This window comes from Manduca sexta, chromosome 14 (assembly GCF_014839805.1).
Source record: "Manduca sexta isolate Smith_Timp_Sample1 chromosome 14, JHU_Msex_v1.0, whole genome shotgun sequence".
NCBI classification, from domain to species: Eukaryota; Metazoa; Arthropoda; class Insecta; order Lepidoptera; family Sphingidae; genus Manduca; species Manduca sexta.
In genome coordinates this window covers 6,418,544-6,440,695 of record NC_051128.1, presented here as the reverse complement: position 1 = coordinate 6,440,695, position 22,152 = coordinate 6,418,544, and the positions used below count along the sequence as shown (strand labels likewise).

General features: G+C 34.0%; 2 protein-coding genes across 3 annotated transcripts in view; one reads left to right on the top strand and one right to left on the bottom strand.

Annotated features, from left to right (window-relative positions):
• LOC115456135 (serine/arginine repetitive matrix protein 2) overlaps nucleotides 1-22,152 on the top strand; it is a 127,503-nt gene that overhangs the window by 99,135 nt on the left and 6,216 nt on the right. For both annotated transcript variants that reach the window (XM_030185048.1, XM_030185046.2), the window contains exons 7-10: nucleotides 17,108-17,260; nucleotides 17,829-17,930; nucleotides 18,236-18,386; nucleotides 18,985-19,071. In XM_030185048.1, coding sequence (XP_030040908.1) covers nucleotides 17,108-17,260; nucleotides 17,829-17,930; nucleotides 18,236-18,386; nucleotides 18,985-19,071 — 493 coding nt within the window. The remainder of the gene's footprint in view (nucleotides 1-17,107; nucleotides 17,261-17,828; nucleotides 17,931-18,235; nucleotides 18,387-18,984; nucleotides 19,072-22,152) is intronic.
• LOC115456136 (N-terminal Xaa-Pro-Lys N-methyltransferase 1-A) lies at nucleotides 15,846-16,873 on the bottom strand. The gene has a single exon (XM_030185049.2). It carries the CDS (start codon nucleotides 16,563-16,565, stop codon nucleotides 15,906-15,908), a length of 660 nt encoding a protein of 219 aa, XP_030040909.1. The 5' UTR covers nucleotides 16,566-16,873; the 3' UTR covers nucleotides 15,846-15,905.

Genomic DNA, 22,152 nt, shown 5'->3' with positions numbered 1-22,152 from the left:
TCATATGATACCGTATTTGATACCTTATTGCTTTGTACAAAATACATATTCAATTCAATTATTCCCTTTTTTATCAGACTTCTTTGCTACTTTTATTTAAATGTATAATTACCTCTTTTTTATGACTTTAAGAGTTTAAACTATTTGTAATGATGTTCTTGTGCTTTCAACCTACGAATTGATTTCAATCATAATTCCAATGTGGTATTCGAATTGAGATTCCCTTTGCCAGCGATTGCGCTATGTAAAGGTTATGTGCTACTCAAACACAACGGCCTGGCTAAGATTGACTTTATTAACATGTAAACCTACCCACATTATATTTATATAAACACAGTTATCTACATTGTGATCGATCGATGTTGCAGTAAAATCTTTCTCATTGTAGCTCCTTCAAGCTTCTATATGTAAATTTAACACTTCGTGTCAGTTCAAAAAAAAATACATTAATATAATAGAGGTTTTATTCGTTTGTACCTCCTGCGTAGTCTTTATGATTACTTTGTACGCCTAATCATGTGCATTCATGCGATTCAAGTGAATCGTTTAATCTAATTACAATGGCGCCTCGACAGACTGAATGAACGTGAGGCCATCCAGACGATTTGCGGTCTCAATATAGATCGTATATAATACAATTTTATCATTACCTTTGCAATTATTGTTCCAACTAAATTGTTGGTATATGATACTTTGTCTTTTTGTTATTAATGGGTTCTGCGGTTGTTCAACGGTTACTGCCATCTGATATCTGAGATTTTTTTATTCAGTAGATAAATATAATTTGATTATTTCGACACGATCGGTTATAAGATACGTTTGATGTTACGTTTTAAATTGTACTTATAAAAAACTAGTTAATAGCGATAATGAACAATCAGTGTCTAATACAATGTTGCGTTTACGTATGTAGTAGAATCAAACTGAAATAATATTTATTTCGATTATCAAATAATTTATTCACATGAACTGCAATCACTAAACTTTGTGCACCTCCCTATTTAAAGACTCTAAAACGAAGTATTAATGTTCTTAAAATTTCGTATCGATATATTTTAACGCGTACAGTCGTAAACCGCCTAGCGCTGTTGAATACAAATGAAATTTTATAGCCAGTGTTCGGAACAGGCTTTTTAACAAATAAGTCGTTTGCAAGTGTTCGTAGAAGAGACGCGTTGCCACGTTCGATATGATTTGTGAATACAAACGATTCGATTAATAAAAAATATCAATACGATTATTAAAAAAGATCGATTTTATTCGATACCCAACCTAGATAGCGGATGCGGTGAAATAGCGTTCAATTAATTTGATGAAACTATTTTTTGTAGGTTAAGTTTTGGTGGGTTAGTGTGTTATTGTATTTTTAATAATATATGACTTTATTTTACGCTGAAACTAATAGCTAATGATTTGAAATATCACGGTTCGCGATTAAAAAATTAAGTCGTAGACCCAGTTTTAATATTGATGAAGCCATAAAATAGTTTAACGATGGTGATAATAATGGTGATAGAATTTTAATAAGATTATTTTGGGAATTATGTCAGTCAAAAATAGTGATATTTATTTTTATGAACAAAATAAAAATGTAAAATATATTATTGATTTGGATTAACGATTCCAATAAACAATAAAATATTCAACACGAACTGTTACTCAATAAAATTAAACACCAGCTTACGTAACGTAAAAGATGTAACTTCTTAGAACAACCGAGTGAAAGACTATCAACTTTTACATAATGGGGAATTATTAAGCACCGTTTATAGCTCCGCGGAGTTTTTACAGCTATCTAAACGTTTAGCCATGTCAATAAATAAGACAGCCATTACCGCCTGCAATCGAATAAAAAAAATAATCGATTTAACATCTCGCCGGCCAGTGTTATTGTCAAGGACTCGTGATTACATCGCGATGTGTTTTTGTTCTAGCGGCGGGCTGTCAATCGTGGGAATGTTTGCCTCATAAACAATGGTGACACACGGTCTTGCTGATCGGAAAACTAATCAACCACTTACAATTTCTCACGATCCTGTGGCATTCGGCGATAAGTGCCTCTAATGATACACAGCTGCTCGTGGAACGTTCGCAATTTCTAATGTTATTTACGTGTCAATATGAAACCAGTTCGATAAAAATAATTATCGTTAGTCAACCGAAATGGTTGTCAGTCCGCACAGGTTATAACTTTCACGGACCATACCTACGACTCGCTCACCTTGTCGACGCCCCGGACGAGTAATTTCTCCTCAAAGTTATCGGACAAGGTCCCAATACACTCTCTTTTCTTCGCAATTTAAGTGGGCTACCAGTAATGAGTGGTTTCACCCTATTCGAGAAAATTGCACGCTGCGGACGAAAGAGTGCAGCTGACTTATTGCTTGTCGAGTCCCGCCTAAACCAGTCGAGTTGGTTTCGAGTTTTAGAAAATACCAGTGTTTAGTAGAGAGGGAACGTATTTTATACTTTTAAATTGCAGTAGTTGTTTCAGATCTTTCCCCTACCAAGGGTCTATAAATCATGGTACCTACCGCCAATACAGCGGCTAATAAATAACTTTAGGTTGTTGATAAAACGACAGTTGTGCCACAACCGGTACAAAGTTGAACATTGATAGGATCTTGAGAAGTGGGGACAAGACAGAGCCGGAAATAGCAATGTTGTTTTCGAGGCTGTTACAGAGCGTACAACTTACAATGCAATCAATAGCAGAAGTAATAAATTTCAACTGCAACAACCGATGTAGGTAAATAAACTGTAACTTATTTGAAAATGTCGCCACATTTAGGGCCGGATTAGTAAATGAATCTCAACTTTGAGTAGGATTTCAACATTTAATGTGTTGAACCATTTAATGAACAAAGCTAAAGTTGTCACTTAAAAGGTTGTTCTCGGCTGAGTCGACGTTGTTTGATAAACTAAACTCGGCTGTCAAAATCCGTCACATGCTGTGACTTAAGATATCATTTGAGATGTTGTTGATATTCCATTGATGACACTTAGAGGTTGGCTTAAATTTGACAGCGTCTCAGCTGATATCGCACTTCAGAGCAAAAGTATGTTAAATTTATACGGTCCTTAGTGCTTGGATAATTTATGAAGATATTGATTCTATGTAGCAATAACTACTTTAATTAAAGCATTGGCGAATTCTACGCAGTATGTAGGCCAATAAAACATTGTTTACTTCGTCGAACAGTGCTAACAAGATGTGTTGAGGGGCTCGAACTTGTGTAATATGCCAATAATCGTTGCGCATATCATTCGCACATCTCACGCGGTAATTTGTGCAATCCGTATGCTCGCTTGGGTAAAATTGCGCTGTCAAGAGTATGCATGACCTGCATTACAGATATTATTAGTTACGAGGTCAATCATTGTATTTACATGATATTTGGCAGCAAGTGGATAGTTGATTTTATCTCACACATTACATCACTGAATAGGCATGCGTGGCTTCGGTTTTTTCGAAGGTCGTATTTGAAAAATAAACTTAGCGTCCTGTTCATAGAGTCTTAGTTTAATTGAAGTTTAGAAGTACGACGCTGTTGCTGTAGAAATGGGAGCGTTTAGAAAGAATCTGATAATCACTCCGGCAGTAATAATTGATCGAACCGACGAGGATAAAAACCGCATTGTCTCAGATTCACAACTGCCTGAACAATCGGTACACATTAGAACACGGATGTTCACGGCACAGATGCAGCGGATTTATCACGGGGCTGGCGGCAATAAATAACGCTAGGAGAAGAGGAGCGGAAAGGTCAGCGCGCAGAGCGAGTGGTAACCGCGCCGTCTTCAAGGCCGATGCACAAGTTAGATACGTAGTGCCACACCCGACCGGTCGAGGTCCTGCCGCGGGAAACAAGGGGGTGATTCGCACGATGTAGACATTTATGTCTATAGTCTGATTTAGACTACGATATTATACGCTGTAAACTTAGTGAACAAATTGTGTGTCTATTTTAGTAAACAAACTGAGTGTCTATTTTAGTGAACAAACTGAGTGTCTATTTTAGTGAACAAACTGAGTGTCTATTTTAGTGAACAAACTGAGTGTCTCTTTTTGAATACGGATAGACACCCTATAATCTTAATATGGGCGATAGCACCATTATGGGTAGATAGAGACATACATAATCAAACTTAGACGCTCGCTGTTTCGACAGATTATACAGTGTAAAGTGTAATCCTAGCTTAACAAACATTTGGACACATGGATATAAATATGTATTACATATGCTACTGACTGAACTTTGCAAATCATCTAAACAGACGTCTTATTCCATAATACTGGGCATTAATACAGTTTTTATACAAATTTTGCCTTTGAATTCGATATGTATCCGCGAGACATAAATAGTTCGCCAGTATCACCCGAAAATAGTTGTTTTTGCTTATCTCGTTGGGTACAAGTCAAAACTGATACATGGTAAACATAGTTATTAAGGGATGTAAATTGCACAATGATCTCTTTACTAATGGATTGTTTTAAGTGAATGTTTCAATTTATATGCAAATTGCGCAGTGTAGCAGGCGTTATAATTGCACAAATCACTATCAGATGTTTGGATATTTTGCTCGTTCTTGAGGTAGCAGTAAGATTTACAGCTTCATTTATCAAAAACTTGTTTAATTAATACTTTACTTGTACGTAAAAACTGTTTAAGTGAACTTGACCGTGACATCTTGTTCGTGTCCTATGGTTTATTTTGAGGAATTTTGATCTGAACTTCGTGATGCAGATTTTAATGACTAAGCAGTTTAAATTGAGTATCAAGGTTACAGGTCTTTATGACGCAATTGGCATAACATAACATGTACTTATATACATTTAAGAATGGTATGCGCAAGATAGGAGTCATCATCATCATCAGCCGCAGGATGTCTAATGCTGAACATAAGCGTTCTCCAAAAATTTCGAAGAATTTGAAGCGGCCCGCATTCAGCGACCTCTTGCGACTTTTATGAGGTCATCTGTATGAGTATGTTAATTTAATTAGCGGACAAAAGTTAACGAATTTTATTTAAGAAATAAATCAACTTTTCTGAAGATGACCTTATTACTAAACTAAGATTCTGACTCTTAAACTTTTGCTATAAATTGAGAGATTAATAAAAACTCTGATTTTATATATCTCTCAACTCAATTTCTAGCATTTAACGTCCGACTTCTTAGGTGATAATCTCAGAACTCAAAATATTACACAGGAAAGCGACAACTCAAGTAATTTATAAAAACCAACCACCAACGAAGTGCGCTCAATAAATTCCAACTGTAAACAGGTTTCGTTCCTACTTCTATTTTATTTTTCCAATAAAGGGACATTATAATAAATTATTCGTGTCGTTGCTTGTAAAGAGTACTGACTACCTTGGGACTGGTTCGCGAAGGTCGGTCATTGAGACCAGAGAACGCGACTTGGTGAAAAAGTCGAAACTCTACACTCGCTCTGAGGTTGGGAACGGTCTATATGAGAAGGTATTGAGTTTCTTGCACATTAATATTACACTATCTATTTATCTAATATATTATAACATTCTCGTGTCAGTTAGTCTCCAAACTCCTCCGAAACGGCTCGTACGATATTTATGTTTTTTTTTTGTGTATTTGGTAGGTCTGAGTATCAGTCGTAAACTCTGTTTTAAACCCCTAAGTAATAACGGTGTCCTACCCAATTTCTTTTAGGTAATTTTTTTTAGTATTTTTTTTTTCATTATTTGGTATTAAAAATACGTACAACTCAAAATTTTCACCCTTCAAAATTTTTTGTATTTTTTTTATCATACAATTAAAAGTTTGCCGGGCCAAGTAGTATATAAATAAATGTGTATATATATGGTCCCTGTGGACTTCAAAATGGCCGGAGAGATTTTAGTAAAATTTTTAAGTAATTTAGAGTTTAGCCCATTGATCCTATGAAGTTTGGTAACGATCACCAAAAATCATCTGGCTATAATAAATTAATGCTACTCGTAAGTAGCTCAGACTGGTCGCTAGCATACAATATGTATTTATGTATAAAAGTTGACAGCTGTTAATTAAGAATTATGATAGTATATAGTACACAATGTAATATAATTTTAACTTTAATTCAACATCCTTTTATGTAAACGAATGAAGGTGCGATTAAGCCATTCGACTGACAGTAGTTAATCAACTGCTCATTAAAGGTAGTAACACTTTTTTTGCGGGATTATAACGCGTTGTTACTACCACCACTGAGAGGTGACTGGAACGGCTATGGACGTTTATCCGGTCTTACAGCTCAATGTCACACTCGAGAGTATAGCACAATCTGAACAAGCATTAGACGGAGTCCCTAACCCCTTTATATATCCTATTATCGTCATCATCATCATCATTGGCCTGTTACATCTATTAAGATGGTTTAAACAGTGTCAACTATTGGAAGTTGTTTCGAGACATATACATATCCTATATATATAGGTAATATTATATGTTAACTTTGATTACAAAATATTGTGTGACATTGCACTCTTCACCCTGAAACTCCATGTTAGCTATCACAAAGCGCAGTAATTAACTATTCCTTTTAAGCATAGCTCAATAATGCTTTTGATATTTTGTTTTCTATTGATAAGAATTACTCATTTGATTAATCGGCATGTTTTCCATTGTTCCGTACAAGGTAGTCACAAATCATCACTTCCAAATTGTAGGTGGTTAAATACTAATGTCTGTTGTTTTACATAAGCTGTATAATCTTTAGTTCGATTTGAAAACTTGATGTCTTGTTGTTCAGAATTACTTTGGTTAAATACATTGATATTTACGAAGACACGTTCTGTATCAGAACATTAAAATGTATACTCTTCTCTCGTTCTTGACTTAGATATTACAAAATGCGCAGCGATTTATTGACAAAACGTGTATTAAAAGTTCAAAATTACAACGATTTATAAGTAAATGTGGTCTATATTGACCATGTAATATCTACGTGAAATGAATCGGCTCTTGTGTTGAATACAAATAATGTATAATTCTGATTCAGTTTAGATACTATCAGAACATCCATAACCTTTTAAGATGCTTCTTCTTTTTCTGAGTCTTTATCTACACAATGCTGAGTAAAGGCCTATTCCATATTTCGCCAACTAGTGCCAATTATTAAAATTTCTTAATACAAATTACTTTAGATCTCAAATTGAAATCAGTGACTAAATTCTAAAATAATAACTATTATAGTATTTTTTGTATATAAAACAACTATGCTTGAAATAAAAAAAGAAATACTAAGATGAACTAATGACGGGATGATATCAGTGCCATGAATGTTCAAAATATTAAACAAGCTTAGTTTTATGATTGTGAATTTCTAAGAGTTTACGCCTCAGTATCTCTTGATCTAGCGAGGCACAGGCAGATGTCGCGAGAAAGTCTCGCGCGATCTCCGAGATAAGGCTAGTGTAGACTTTCATTAATTGAGAATTTGTCTCGCTTTGTACCCATACATAGTACAAACTTTTCATTTGCATATAAGAGCATTTGCCGCATCATTTCAAAATAGCATATTTTATATTGATATTTATGAATAGCAGTAATTTTATCTTCGTAAAGTGAGTTTTTATACTGCATTTATCGTCTTCGGCATTTGTTTCTGCATGTAAGAATACCAGTATCGTTAGATAGGATATAATATTTAACAGGAAGAACCGCCTTGATCGTTAAAATACCTGCGTAAAATTGATGTTGCCCGCACGCAGGGAGTGCAAAACCTATGAAATTTATCTAACGTTGTTTTAACCAATCATACAGAATTTCTCCAAGATAATATTAAACAATAAAATTTATTTTAGAGAGTATGAACACTTTATAATACGACTAGATTTGCCAGTGGCTCCGCCCGCGTGATAAAGTGTATAAAAACTACCCTATAGCATTCAGGAGTAATGTAACTTTCTATAAGACAAAAAAAAATGGTTTTAGAGAATAGCGCGTTCAAACAAACACTTCAGCTTTATATAGGTATATAACTATATATAGATTATTAATTCACAGTTACATAATATTGATAAACATTTGCATAAACATCACGTAGTCTATTAATATTCAAATGGGCTCAGTGAAATGACTGCCAGTGTCAAGCATTCATAATTTTAATAGGAAATAGTTACGCAAACAGTTTTACATCTATAATGATAAAGTCACGTTTACATATTACGTAGGTACTTCACAATAGCATGACAGGTAAAACCTGGTATATCTAGGTTATAAATTATGACACTACTATTTTTAGCTAGTAAATTAGTGGGGAGTCTAATAGACTGCCGAGACGAATGTCCGCAGGTTCAAAACTCAAGAGCATGCACCTCTGACTTTTCTGAAGTTAGGTATTCTTTGTGAATTATCGTTTGATTTAACGGCGAAGAAAACGTCGTAGGGAAAGCTTCCTGAGAGGTTCTTCAAACCGTATCAGGCCACTCCCATATACATACTCCCATTACCCATATCCCAAAATCCTCTGTGTACCTAGTATAGGAGGTCGCCAGCAGTGGGACAGTATATAATATAGGGCTGATATTATTATTCTATATTTGGTGTTTTAACAGATGGGTTTAATTTTTGTTAATATTTTTGTTTGTCTTATTGTACTTTTTCATTCACAAAGTGATCATTTACTGCATAATTAAAAAGGCAGCAGTTTAACAACAGAAATTGTTCGTAAACAAAAATTCCATTTATTTTATTAGAAATTCAAAGCAAGTGCGTTAACAAGGCATTTCCAATATCAGATTTATTGGTAACGGCCGTCGTAAATATAATAGGTGATAGTTGAAGTCTTTAACTACATAACTTTACCCGGTTATCGTTATCTAGAAATTACATGTGTGTATTTAGTTTATTACTTCAGCCACCTCTATTTACCGACCTACACTGGGATATGAATGAATCGCGTGGGTATCAGTTAGATAAATAGCCTCCTCGTTAATATCGGCTTCCATTTCCCGATTCGTGAATGGAGACCGTTTGTTTTGCGCAAATTGACGGTGAAATGCGATGTGATTGTCTCTTATTAATTGAGGCGAATCAATTTTATTGGTCATGATTTGATTCCGTTTGTATTGTTTGAATTATTTATTTGTTTGTTTATTATCATTTTATATATCAGATACTAAATAACGTCAATTTCAGTATTCATAAAGTTGTATACATTTGTTTTCGCTGTAAATTTATGTAAATATGTAGCTAAAAATAAAAAGTTATTTATGTCTTCTATATTACCACTATTGACGTAATGGCTTAGTATTACCTAGAATACGTTTAGATCTCGGCGGTCGTTGAAAACCAGAATCGTAGTGTAACATTACATACGTTAAATTAAAATAAAATACCGAGCAATTTACAAGACCATACGTAATTTACTCATGTTATTAGCGGCCCCATTACTGACAGAAATAAAGTCTCATTTCAAATTAGAGCACTAGACAAGGCGACATTATCTTTTATATATTTTAAACATGAATCTGCAATATTTAAAACGAAACTCTGTCTCGCGTGTCCCAAACAAATTGTTAAACTGTTGAGTTATATCGTCAAGTTTTTCATTTAATTGCCATCGATATCAGCTAATGTGCGAAGTGAATATCGTGATGCATCGCCTCCGCTAACGATACCTGCCGTTTGATAAATACAGCATCCTGTATTAAATGAAAATGATACTTATTTTCACTGATATTTTACAATAATAAAAGATTAAACATGTTTCTAGGAAACGTTGATCGCTTATTTACGAGTGGTGGCTGAACATATTTTTTATTATATTGTCAACTTGTCTACGCCAAACTTAATTTTTAATGTTCACATTAGTTAACATTAAAGACATTACTAAGATGTATTATCTTAATTGTCGTAGAAAACGTTTTAAAGCCTAGGCGTAGAGCACTAATGAAGCCCGTACTTACGACTTGAAATTCCATCACTTAAACCATGTCAACGAAATTGCAAGCGAGTTAAAAAAATACCGAAATAAATAAAATTTAATTAAACATTGCTCTTATTCTGCGTACATGCCTTTGCAGTTGGTATGCATTTTCCAGGATAGAATCTTAATTCAGGTAAAGTTGTCGCAAGCAGCCGGCAACTAAGTGGTTTGTCGTGTCCTCTCCCACTGGGAACTTTATAGTATCAACTTTAATTTAATGTTGTTCTTATTTTGTAATGAGATGCCGTACAATATTCTGTTAAATCATATTTCATAACTGCATTGCGTTGTGACTAGATTAATTCGACTATTGATTTGTTTCTAATGGTAAATGTGTACGGTTTTGCGTGTATAATTTAGTCATTGGTGTTACAGTAAAAAGGTAAGCCATTTCAAGTATTTTTTTACAATACAATATTGGCAAAGTTATATAAACAATGCCTAAAAAATCCTTACCAGGTTCCGATCAAAACTTTGCCAACCGTATAAGATATAAACAAATTACTGCCTTGGCAACAAAAACTATAATTCAAACGCACTGTCCAAGCTGCTGTCGCATACATCAAAGTTATATAAACGCACCGGCCGAGCGAGGCAAAACCAAAAACCAACGCTAGATAAATCTCACATACAATGAATATATCATATTAAGTAACGAGCAGTCCCCTATGACAGGAGAGAGTTGGCACTGTCATTCGCACGCTGTGAACTTTCAATAAATATTAAGTGGCAAAGATAAAAACGGTATTGCAAATTCAATAAATTACTTAACATTTGTCCCACATGCATGCGATTGACAAACGCGCGAATTAATTAATATAGGCTTATTTAGGGCAAAGTTTCCGTTTCCTTTCATTAGTTTCACTTTTATTGAGAAACTGGACACCTGAGATTTGGAATGCCTACTGCAAGGTGTGCAACGGCTAAACCGGCTGGCGATATTTGATGAATATAAAATTATTTGCGTCGCAAAATTTTGTTTTATATTCATTGGGCTTCTATTAATACTTGTTTGAAAATATGACCTAATTCATTCCGCATAGGGCATGTAATATTATATATAATTTAATTAAATGCATATATCTTTAGGGGAAGCCTATGTACAACAGCGGATTTTATATGGTTAATGAAGATGATAGTAATGATGACATATAACATTTAATAGCAGCTCTGTATCATATAGTACTTACTGCTGAGAACGAGCCTCATCTACAAATGTGAGAGATATAATATTGGCCATGTAGCAAAATATTTACAATCTGAACATTTTTGCACATGTCATTCGGCGATGCGTTATATCCATAATATGCAAGTCTTTTCCTAAACTACTTCAATATAGACATATACCAAATAAGTATGTCTAAAACACGAGTAACCAAACCACTCATTAAAATAATAAATTAACTACATTTGGCAATCTCGGACTGGCATGTCTGTTTACGTCTTGATTGCGTTAACTTTGGATAAATTAGATTCATATAAATTAGGCCAACGTAGATATATTGCTTATTATTTAAGATAAATAAAGTGTACATGCTCGTTGTAGAATTAACTTTTACAGATTTACATCTTTGGCATAGCCCATTGATAGATCTTGTTAAGATTGTATTAGAATAACTTTGAAACAACCATAAATAATAGTATGTGGGAAAGCATATACGCGACGTAAACTTTGCCGGCGGTTATTGGAAATGTATTTCAATTTCACACGATTATATTTACGTTGTGGTAAACAATTTATTGAGATATAACGTTTACTATGACTTGAGCAAAATGGAAATTATTTTTACTCCTGTCGACTGCGATCAGGTCTTGTGATAGAGATATTTAATTAAGTCTTTATTCTTGTGAATTTATGAAAGTTGAATTGTTATTTGATATTATCTTAGTCATTTATTATATAAACGCAGTTACTTAATTGTTATTTGACTCATTTATCTCTCACATTTCAACAGTTGTTGGGCTGTTTTAAATTTATAAGTAAACATTTTTCCTAACACCTTAACTTGTGAACTTTCTTACCGAACTATGACATCTTTCACAAAACATTCTCACCCTCGTTTAGCAGTAAAGAAACTACGGTTTAAATGCTCTGAATTGAGTTATATCAAGATTCTGTGTTCTACAGAATTCGCTAAAAATATTCACATATGGTCTGAATCCGGTAATACTGCTATACTTCCTTGTACTGTTGCATCTTGCATTATTATTGACGAGGCCAATGTGTCGTATTGAATTAATAAATTAATAATAAAAATAATGATTTTGGACGTTTTTTTATTAATGTTTCTCGAATTTCTAGCAATTCTAGGTTCTATTTAGCCACGTCTACAAATAATATTGTCCCTCTTGAGATAATAACTGCAGTTTTAATAAAAATAAAAACTTGTTTTAAATCGATCATTGCTTTCAAGACATATATGGATTCAATTAAAGTTTATCGAATGTTGACATTAACATTGAATACAATCTTAAATACTATAAGTTGAACGGACTTATCGTAATAATTTTATGTTCTGAACATAAAAATAAAACCAAGGACATGATCGACAGGGGTCGTTTGGGGCGTTATGTGTGTTTTAAAAAAGTGGATTATATTTTTTACACGTGAAAACTTTAGACATGAAATAATATGGATATCCATTGTCCTCGCTCATAATATATTATGCTGCTTATGAGCAGTCAGGGTGTAGCACAAACCTCCAACAAACCTGCCTGGTCGCCCCCCACGAGGGCTGAGCGGTAGTCATAAGGCACTTTCTCAGCGAAACCAAAAAAAAGGGCAGCACGAACCACAAAAAATTTTGCTCAAATTCTGGAAATTTTTCAACAATCAGCGACGCGAAATTCCTCTCCCGCAAGATTTACGGCGAAGATTGCAAGTTTAGCTAACTCGCAGCTCACGCTTCTAAATGTACGGAACAATATCACGTTTCCGAGTATGGTAAAATTTCTCGTGACACCGTAGTCAAGCGCACGCGTCACTTACCACGGTAGCGAAGTAGAGAATCCATGCGTACTCTTCAAGCCATTGTTTCTCAAAATGAGGGCGTTGTAAAATAGCATAATACTTAGAATTTCTATGTTTCGTATACATTTAAAGTGTTTCATATATTTCTATAGCAGATGACCCTCGTGCTTGCAAATGGATGACCAGATAGCACCCGAATTTTATAAAAATAAATAATAAATACTAATTATTTTTTGAGTCTTTAATAATTATACTGATTACATGAAATGTAACATAAAAGTGTCCTCTTATATTTTAAATATTCAAATCATCAATCTGTCAATTCATCAATTAATCATCATCAATTTAGCATTCCAAATTTAAACTGAAATCAAACATACGAACCGCTCGGATTATAATCATAACAGCATGTATGCAAAAATACTATAGCTCACAAATTCAAGGCAAGAGAGTTTTCTGCCGAGTCAAAGTTCGGGAACTTACTAACAAAAGATTTGCACTCACGTGGTTTACCATCCTGGTCACGTTCACCGCAGCCTTGTGTACCTTCAAATTAACTCTGTTACTAGAGATTACTGCTCGTCAAACAAGTATGCTGTTAATATTGTATATTTGTTTTTGGATACCGGATTCTATATTTGGATATGTTGGCTTCTAATTACAAATATTTGTGGAAACTAGATTTGGTAAATGAAGTCTTAGAGATGATGGTATGGATGTGGAAGTGCTGAGAATTTTTTGTTTGAAGTGAACATCGATGTGTGTTTTTTGAATAGGACGTACAAAAATGTAGCCAAAGTTGTCACGCTAATGGTTAGTAAATTTTCAAGAAAATTTGCACTTTCGTAACATAATGAAATAACTGAATTAAGTATATCTACAATTCGTTTCGTATAATAATGTTATTAAAAATATCATTAATAGTCAAATGTAAATATTGTTTTTAAAACACGATAATTTATGATATGATAGAGATTTTATGCGAACAGCTGCAGATGTTATTGGATGAATGCGTTAATGTAATAGAAACCATTTATTTTTTATCACCGAGGTAGCATTAAACATTAAAGACCTCACGTAGCTGAGATCTAAGTTAAAAAGTCGTTCCTGCGACTTGACAGGTCAACAAACTTGCCCTGGGAATATTAACTAACTACACGTTTGGATTTAAATACACTAAAGCGGATGGAGCATACATTTTATGCAATTACATTCGTAAAGATTCATTTTTTGTTCACAAAACTAGTAATAAATTTACTGCTAGTCGTGACCGTACGATTGTTTACTCCCGATGGAAATAACAAGTAACGTTACATTTTAACAACGCTACGTGAAAAGAAATTGTAAACACGCCCTGCGTTCATTACAAACTTTGCGGCAGAATGTTTTTTGACATCCCCCTTATTTGGATATCGGCTAAATAACATGCAATCTCGCTCGTTGACATTTTTGTTTGTTTGCATTTACCTTTTTCATTGACTACAAGGTCTAATCTTGACTTTCAACATCTCGCAGCCGTATTGTCGAGTGAGATTAATACAGGAAGTTTTCGGTCTGAACTCTGCAGTCATGCCATTTGTAAAATTTCCATCAATTTTAGAATGTAACTGTAAATTGAAATTGCTGGGCGAGAGTCGAGCCCACAACACAAGATTGACGCAGCCCTAATAACAGAGCACTGTGCGATATTCATCGCTAACTGTTCTTAGATTGAACATCACCGATACTTCGACGGCTAATTATCGAACATACCCCATTACTAGCGTGGCTTTTAGTTTCAATTGAAATTCCTTACATTGTCCGTTGTTCTGATATGAAATTTGCTGTTTCGAGTAAATTTATGGTGCTAAGCTCCGTTGAATAAGGGATTATTCCTTCATTTACATGTGCATGAAATGCTGTTACACGGTTGGAGGATTGCTTATAATAGAAGAGTATAGAATTGCATTAGAACCAGATGCATTGTCATAGTATTTTGTTTAAGTTTTATTTGACCTTTAAGTTTATCAATCAAATCAATCAACCTGTCACCGCCCATTGCTGAACGTAGATAGAGCTCCTCGAGTGAGCGCCTAGTAATTAAGTTTATAAGACGTACTAATCAATACTTCCTTTTAGCTAAACAACATTGCAATGTAAAAGATAACGTTGCGTTAATTACTTAAACAAAACATAATTTATACTTAATATCAGCCCTGTATTATACACTGTCCCACTGTTTGGTCACGAGCCTCCTCTACTACTGAGCAGGAATAGGCTTTAGTCCACCACGCTGGCCTAGTGCGGGTTGGTAGACTTCACACATCCTCGAAAGTTCCTAATAGAGAATATCTCAGGTATGCAGGTTTCCTCACGATGTTTTCCTTCACCGTTAAAGCAAGCGATAATTCACAAAGAATACACACATATTTTTTTAGAAAAGCTAGAGGTGTGTGCCCTTGGGATTTGAACCTGCGGACATTCGTCTCGGCAGTCCGTTCCACAACCAACTAGGCTGTCGCCGCTTTTTTTATAATTTATATATAACTTTAAAAAAATACCATTTTAAATACTGATCAGTTATATTGAGCAAGTGCATTAAACTATTTGCACAACCTTTAAGCCTGTATTTTATAGGCCAAATAACCTTCTAAAGCATATCAACGGACCTACGATATTGTATTTCAGAACACGTCTAATAGTTACAGTCAGATCAAATTCCATAACCTTCGTGGCTTCTGATGCAAGAATTTCGTACTCGAACACCAAACGGTTAGACTCTTGCAAGTTCTTCCGATGGCACGATACGCCAGATCACTGCATAATGACACCCTCACGAATTCTAAGACACGATTCACTCCTAGATCAAATTATGTATCAAAACTATATGGTAAAATGTACTTAGTTTGATTATAAACTGCTTAATTAGAATAAAACAGACCTTATCCGACTGAATAAATTTTTCATTATTGAATTAAATATGCTTTCTAAACTAAAACGTGAATTTACGTAACTCTAGATAAAGCAAACGAGTGCACTGGATAAATGTGTTCGGGAAATCCAATTTGAATATCTGTTTTTATAATCCGTAAATTTGCTGCTTTAAATATTCTCGTCATTAAATCGCGAGGGCGGGTGACAGAGGAATCTTCGTCATCGTATTCCAATTCTGAAGAAGTTGTTATATTCTCTTTGACTATAATCACTCCATTTTCTGCTAAAGCGTCGCCACATCGCTCCAGAAAGCTAATTAAATCGTAATCATTCAAGTGTCCAAGTACCCATTGGCACCAAATCACGTCATATCTTTTTTGCGGTTTGAAATGTTGAAGTCCGATTTTGTACAGTGCCCCTAGCTTAGCATTGTCTTCGCCGATCAATTGTTTCGCAGTGTTAATGAACTTTTCATCCTGTTCGACCAATTCAACTGTTTCGAATTGTGGTATTAACAGGTATTTGGCCACTCTGCCGATACCGGCGCCGCAATCTAGGGCGAGTTTCGTACGCGGTGGATTTTCACTTGTTAGAACTTTGTGTAAGAATGCCCTGGATCCGTCGATGTCAATGTCCGAGATATGACCAAAACCGCCGAGCACACCGTCTATTGTCGCGGGCACGTTAGCCCAGTAATTTGCGGCTTTTTTATAGAAATTATTTTCCGTCATAATTCCCAGTCCGACATGTAAAATAATTGTGACGTTTGACAGCCCGTGACACACATTTCATTTCTTCTTTTTAATAATAGTCATTTGCGGCGTAAATGATTACTTTTTGTTCGTTTACATTCACGGGTTTTTTGATATTACCGAATTAAACGATTTTAAACATGAAATTAGTGAAGTTGACCGACGTGGTATTTAACATGTCGATATTTCGGCAACAAGGAAGATAGGTGCCAAGAGTCATATTATTATTTCCGATTTCAATTGTAATCTATATCCAAATATTCCGCTACATTAGACCAAACTGTGAATTTTAAAGCGCAACATTGTGATATGATGTAACATAAAGGCTTTTGTACTCTTTTGATTACAGAGTTAACTGTTCTTAGTTCTTAAAATTCAAAGCCTATGTCAAAGGATCTGTAGAGAAAGAGGATTAATAAGGAAACATTTAGCATAATATATTTGTTTATTATGAACTAACAACAATAAAGGCTATTGTTATACATCTATATGTACTTAAATAATTTCTTTTATTGTTACAGGCTTTGATCGCTGCAGTAAATGAGACCAAGGAAGAAGACATTCGCGATGCTTTAAAGACACAGACTGAGCAGCAACTAGCATTAGTGCCACGGGGGCCGACGGTGGTGAAGGATACTGTCGCCTATAACACCACCATCAATACTGATGATACGGTAAACTCTGCCACTATTAAACATGGTTACGAAAATACTGCAGGGCTGGGCAACACCCTTTCTTATACCGATCCAGTATGGCATTTATAAGAATGTTGCGGCAACAATTTGTTCAGTTGAATTTAGTTATTATTGGAGACTAGCATTTGCCATTGGCTTTCCCCACGTAAAAACGTTTTCTGGCATAAAAAGTAACAAATTTAACTTCAAATCGCCTATATTCTTTAGTGTTCTTAACAAAAAAAATGTTTAGAAAAATATAATCAATAAGATTTATACCTATCATTTCACACAAAGAAATCCACAAAACTTATCGTGTATTGTTGATTTTAAGTTTTTAATTTGTTCAGCCACTTATCTGGCAGATTGTACTTACGTATAAGAAATACTATTGTTAGGACTTAAATAAAAATGGTAAGTAGCAAACAATGTGATTACTCCTTGGGTACAGAATGCGAGTCCAGATTTGCGCATGCGACATCAATTACCAGGAAACAATTTAATAAAGTTAGTATTAATGTAATCTACAATAAGACTTGGATTGTAATAATGTTGTTTGGTTGTCTAGGAAGAGTTGCGAGCGCTACGTCCTGATGGGACGATCGTGACGGAGACGCGACACACGAAGGAACAAGAACGAATCTGTGACGAAGAATTGTCGAAAGAAGAGGTATTTTTTTTACATAATTATATGTTGTTTATATGAGTACTATTTTGGCTCCATCAATAATCCTGATATGTTTGACCTAATAATGATGTATTTTGTAAAATGTCGACTAGCATATAAAAACGTATTCCTGATTAATGTTTTTGAGAAATATAAATAGCATAAAGAGTTAAAGACAAAATTGTCTGAACTGTGGCATTACCGCTTCTAAATGTTCTACAGTATTTTTGACACTTTTTTTTGGGCATCAGCGGAGTTATTGGTTACCTTGTATTTTATTTGTTCAAAAATGATAATATAAATTTTAGGCTAAATCATTGCCAAGCGACAAGAGTATAGTTGAAGAGACGGGCGGTACAGAGAAACGTAAGCGGGTGGACCTGGAGACGAGCACCGATCTCATGGCGGGAGGCTTGCGGGTCGCTCACACTGTACACTCCAAGAATCGGATTGAAGAAGGTAACTCGGTTTAGTGTTTTGTAAGATTAATATAATAGTGAAGTAGCCTGAAAGAATGTTGTTTTTATAATGAATTAGAAAATAATGCAAATTTATTTTCGGTTACATATTAAGTATTTGTAGGGTAGATGGTAAAAATCGTAATGAACACAACTGACACAAGAGCCATAGTGTGCATAAATAATAAATTTTCCAAACTTATGTATTTTGTTAATATAACATAAAGTATAAACTATGAGGTATAATGTGATTTCTAATAATAAATAGGTTTTCTAATTAATATTGAATTCAAACAAATCTATAATTCAGTGGAATATTATTTTACTTCAATTACATCCAAATAATTGGCTCCAATATAAGTAAAAAAATTGTTTGGCCACGCTACCTATAAACAGTAATCGGTCGGAATCCGCATTAATTTTATATTTTTTGTAATATTAAAAAAAAAAGGTTTTTGTGTTGGTTTTGTGCTGCCACCTATAATAGTTCGTGAATGTTCTCTATTTGTTTACTATTGGGCGTCTTAAATTTTTTTTAAAATTATATAAATCATTTCATATTTCTACTTTTTTAAATGCAAATAATTATTTTACGGCAGTTGAGAGGGAAGGCCAGCCAAACATGGATGATGATTGGGACAGTTTATCAGTGCGAATGCGACGCCAGCGCCGCCTCCGACATGCTGGTAAGAATTGGTACTACTTTAGTTTAGCTACTTTCTTATAGATGTCGCTCTTAGATGCTATGGTTTATACGATAGATGGCGCTGTGTAAACAATATTTATGTGAGTTCCTGTGATCTTAACAGATGGCGTGATTTTAATATCTATTGTTTACCTGACTTCGGAGAAGCAATAATTGTTATACTGATATAAAATAATTAGCATAATATATTTTTATAGAGTTTTACCCAATTCCTTATTATTTACTGAATAATTAATTTATTTATTTCTCAAGAACTTTAAAATTTTAGAATTGGATTCACATGGATTTAGATAAACAGAGTCCTTAGTAAAAAATAAATATGTTTTTCAATTACTTGGCATTTAACAACAGCGAGACATAACATCGTAACCTTCTATGCATGCAACGAGTACAGATTATAATATGCATAAATTACGTGTTCCAATAAGAGATTTCAATCCACGTGATTATACAACTACTGACCAACTGATATATCATTATTTTTCGTGCTGACCAAATCCAAACATCAATTCCCAAAAACAGCATAATAGAAAGCATGAAATCATTCCGCCACGGCTCCTATTTAGCTATAAAACATACTCTCACTCCTTAATTCTAAATTTCGTCACGTGTGCAAAACAACAGGTCGTTGACAAACCAAATATGATCACGCTACGTATCCCACCAAAAATGGAATATACGTGTTTACGATTATGTTAATACGACAAAAAGCTCATAGCTCGACATTGTGACCATTTTAGTGTTAACTCGACGGCCTTGTGCATAGATCGTTCCGTGTTAAAATGTTTAATTAGTGAAGTGTAACGAAATGTGTGTACAAATGTGAAAAAACATTGAAAGTGTTGACAACATCTTACAGAATTTTACCAATTCGCTAAGATTCATTATTGAGGTATAATAATAAAGAATGATGCATATTCACCCACCAGAAATAGAAATAGTTGGCAAATTGGTGTATGAAATCAATATACCTGAGTCCGTATTTAAAGAAATACTGGAGAATTATTTTCCAAATTATAATATTAGGATCTTATTGTAATTAAACTACATTAAAGGATTTTTTATATACAATAAACGTCTACAAAAGTCGTGTTATAATTCTTTCTGTTTGCCACAAGTAAGAAACCGCCAATAGTCATCGTTTTAAAGGTAACATTGAGAATATTTTGACATTTTAAAAACACATTGTTTTAGTTACAAATATTTTGGGTCAAGGTTCGTGTTGTTTCCGAGATTTTACTCAAGGTTACATTTTAATGTGTATTGTAAAAGAATGCGGGTAAAACACGCTTTTTGAATTGCGAAACGATTCATTCATTTGTGTGAGTCGTATTTAATACAATCCTAATGCCTACTAGATATCTTTGGTAAGTTCTACCAGGATTGCAGGATTTAATGGATTTTGAGACAGAATTAGTGGCGAATGGTGAAGCTTTCCGAAAGGTAACCCGACATGCCATATAGGTACTAATATTCATAAATACGTTTTGCAAATCGTTCTAATGATAATTAGATTTTACATAAAGGAAGTTGGAAGGAGTCGGATTGTATGGACCTTAGGCCACAAGAAAGAATGTATTTTTTTTCGATGTCAACATGTTCAACATTTAAAATTGCTAAACCTATTTTGAGTGAACTTGCACTGGCACATAGAGATCATTTTAAAATGAAACAACTTTATATCCGAGACTTGGAGGTAAGTAAAGCCGCGAGCAGAACATAATATCGAAAAGTGTATGTCGTATCGCTTGCAAAGCTATTCATATTTTTACACTTAATCATTATTCATTAGATGAAGTCGATTTTAAATTATAATATTTGAGTAATAACTATTATATTCACGTAGCTCATCGACAAATCATCATGTCGTAAATGATTAATCGATAATTTACGATTTGTATCGAATCTGATCATTGGTAATTTAGTGGAATCATTATTTGAGCAATCAAAGCGTTGAAATGTTTATAGACGAGCTGTTTATCATTAATTTGTATATTATGTATGTAAATAGTGTGATAAATTGCGTATTTACCCTTTACTTTAGTGGAAAGCTCTACATTGATTCGAAGTGGCCTTCAATAAAATATGTTTTATTAGTCCGACATTTTTATATTTTTTGTACTTGCTTAGCTTTACGACAGTTGGGTAATATTGTAAATTAGCGATTGATTGTGCAACGTTTATGCTATTGTTTTCCTATTTTCGCAAAATATTTATCATGTTTGTCTACGAAATAGAATATTTTTAAATAATATTTTTATGCACAATTATACATTGGATCAGTCTTTATACGAATGCGTAAGTGATTATTATATGATTTATTAAACATAGCTTTTACCTGTAGTTCCGCCCACGAGACATGATCCTTAATAAATATTTAACCGGAATAATAAGTAGCCTATAGTACTCAGGAGTAATGTAGCTTCTTTTTAGTGAAAATTTTCAATTCACTGTAGTAGTTCCTGATATTAGCGCATTCAAACTAACAAACTCTTCAGCTTTATATATTTAAATTAAAGCCGCCATCATTGAAATAAGTAGCCGTTACTTTGCATAAATCTCAACCTGTCTGTTCGTTTAGCTAGTTGCCTTAAATGTTAACTTGTAATAAATAATAGTTAAGGACGTGGGCAGATACTTGACGATAAATGCTTGCAATTATTGTGTATGCGCAGTTAGGAGAGTACAGTTCTATGGATGTAGGTCTTTGTGGGGTTTGGTAGTTGGGCAATGCAGGTTTATTATATTTTATTTTTTTTATTAACGTGGTATAAAAATCGGCTAAGAAAGTATAATACAGTTTGAAATTGGATGTTAGATATATTTGAACATTTTTGTTTGAATTTTTTTTTTATAATATTTTTATGCTTTAATATTGAAGCCTTGAAGGCTCTACGTTGATGCGTCTAGTCGTTACAATGAGGGATGATACGAAGACAATATTGTAGACAGCCAAACTATTCTTGACTTGCTTACAAAAACAGATATTTCGTTTCAAACATAACTTACTGAAAGTACAAATTAACTAAAATGCATTATTTACATCACTGAATGGAAAAGA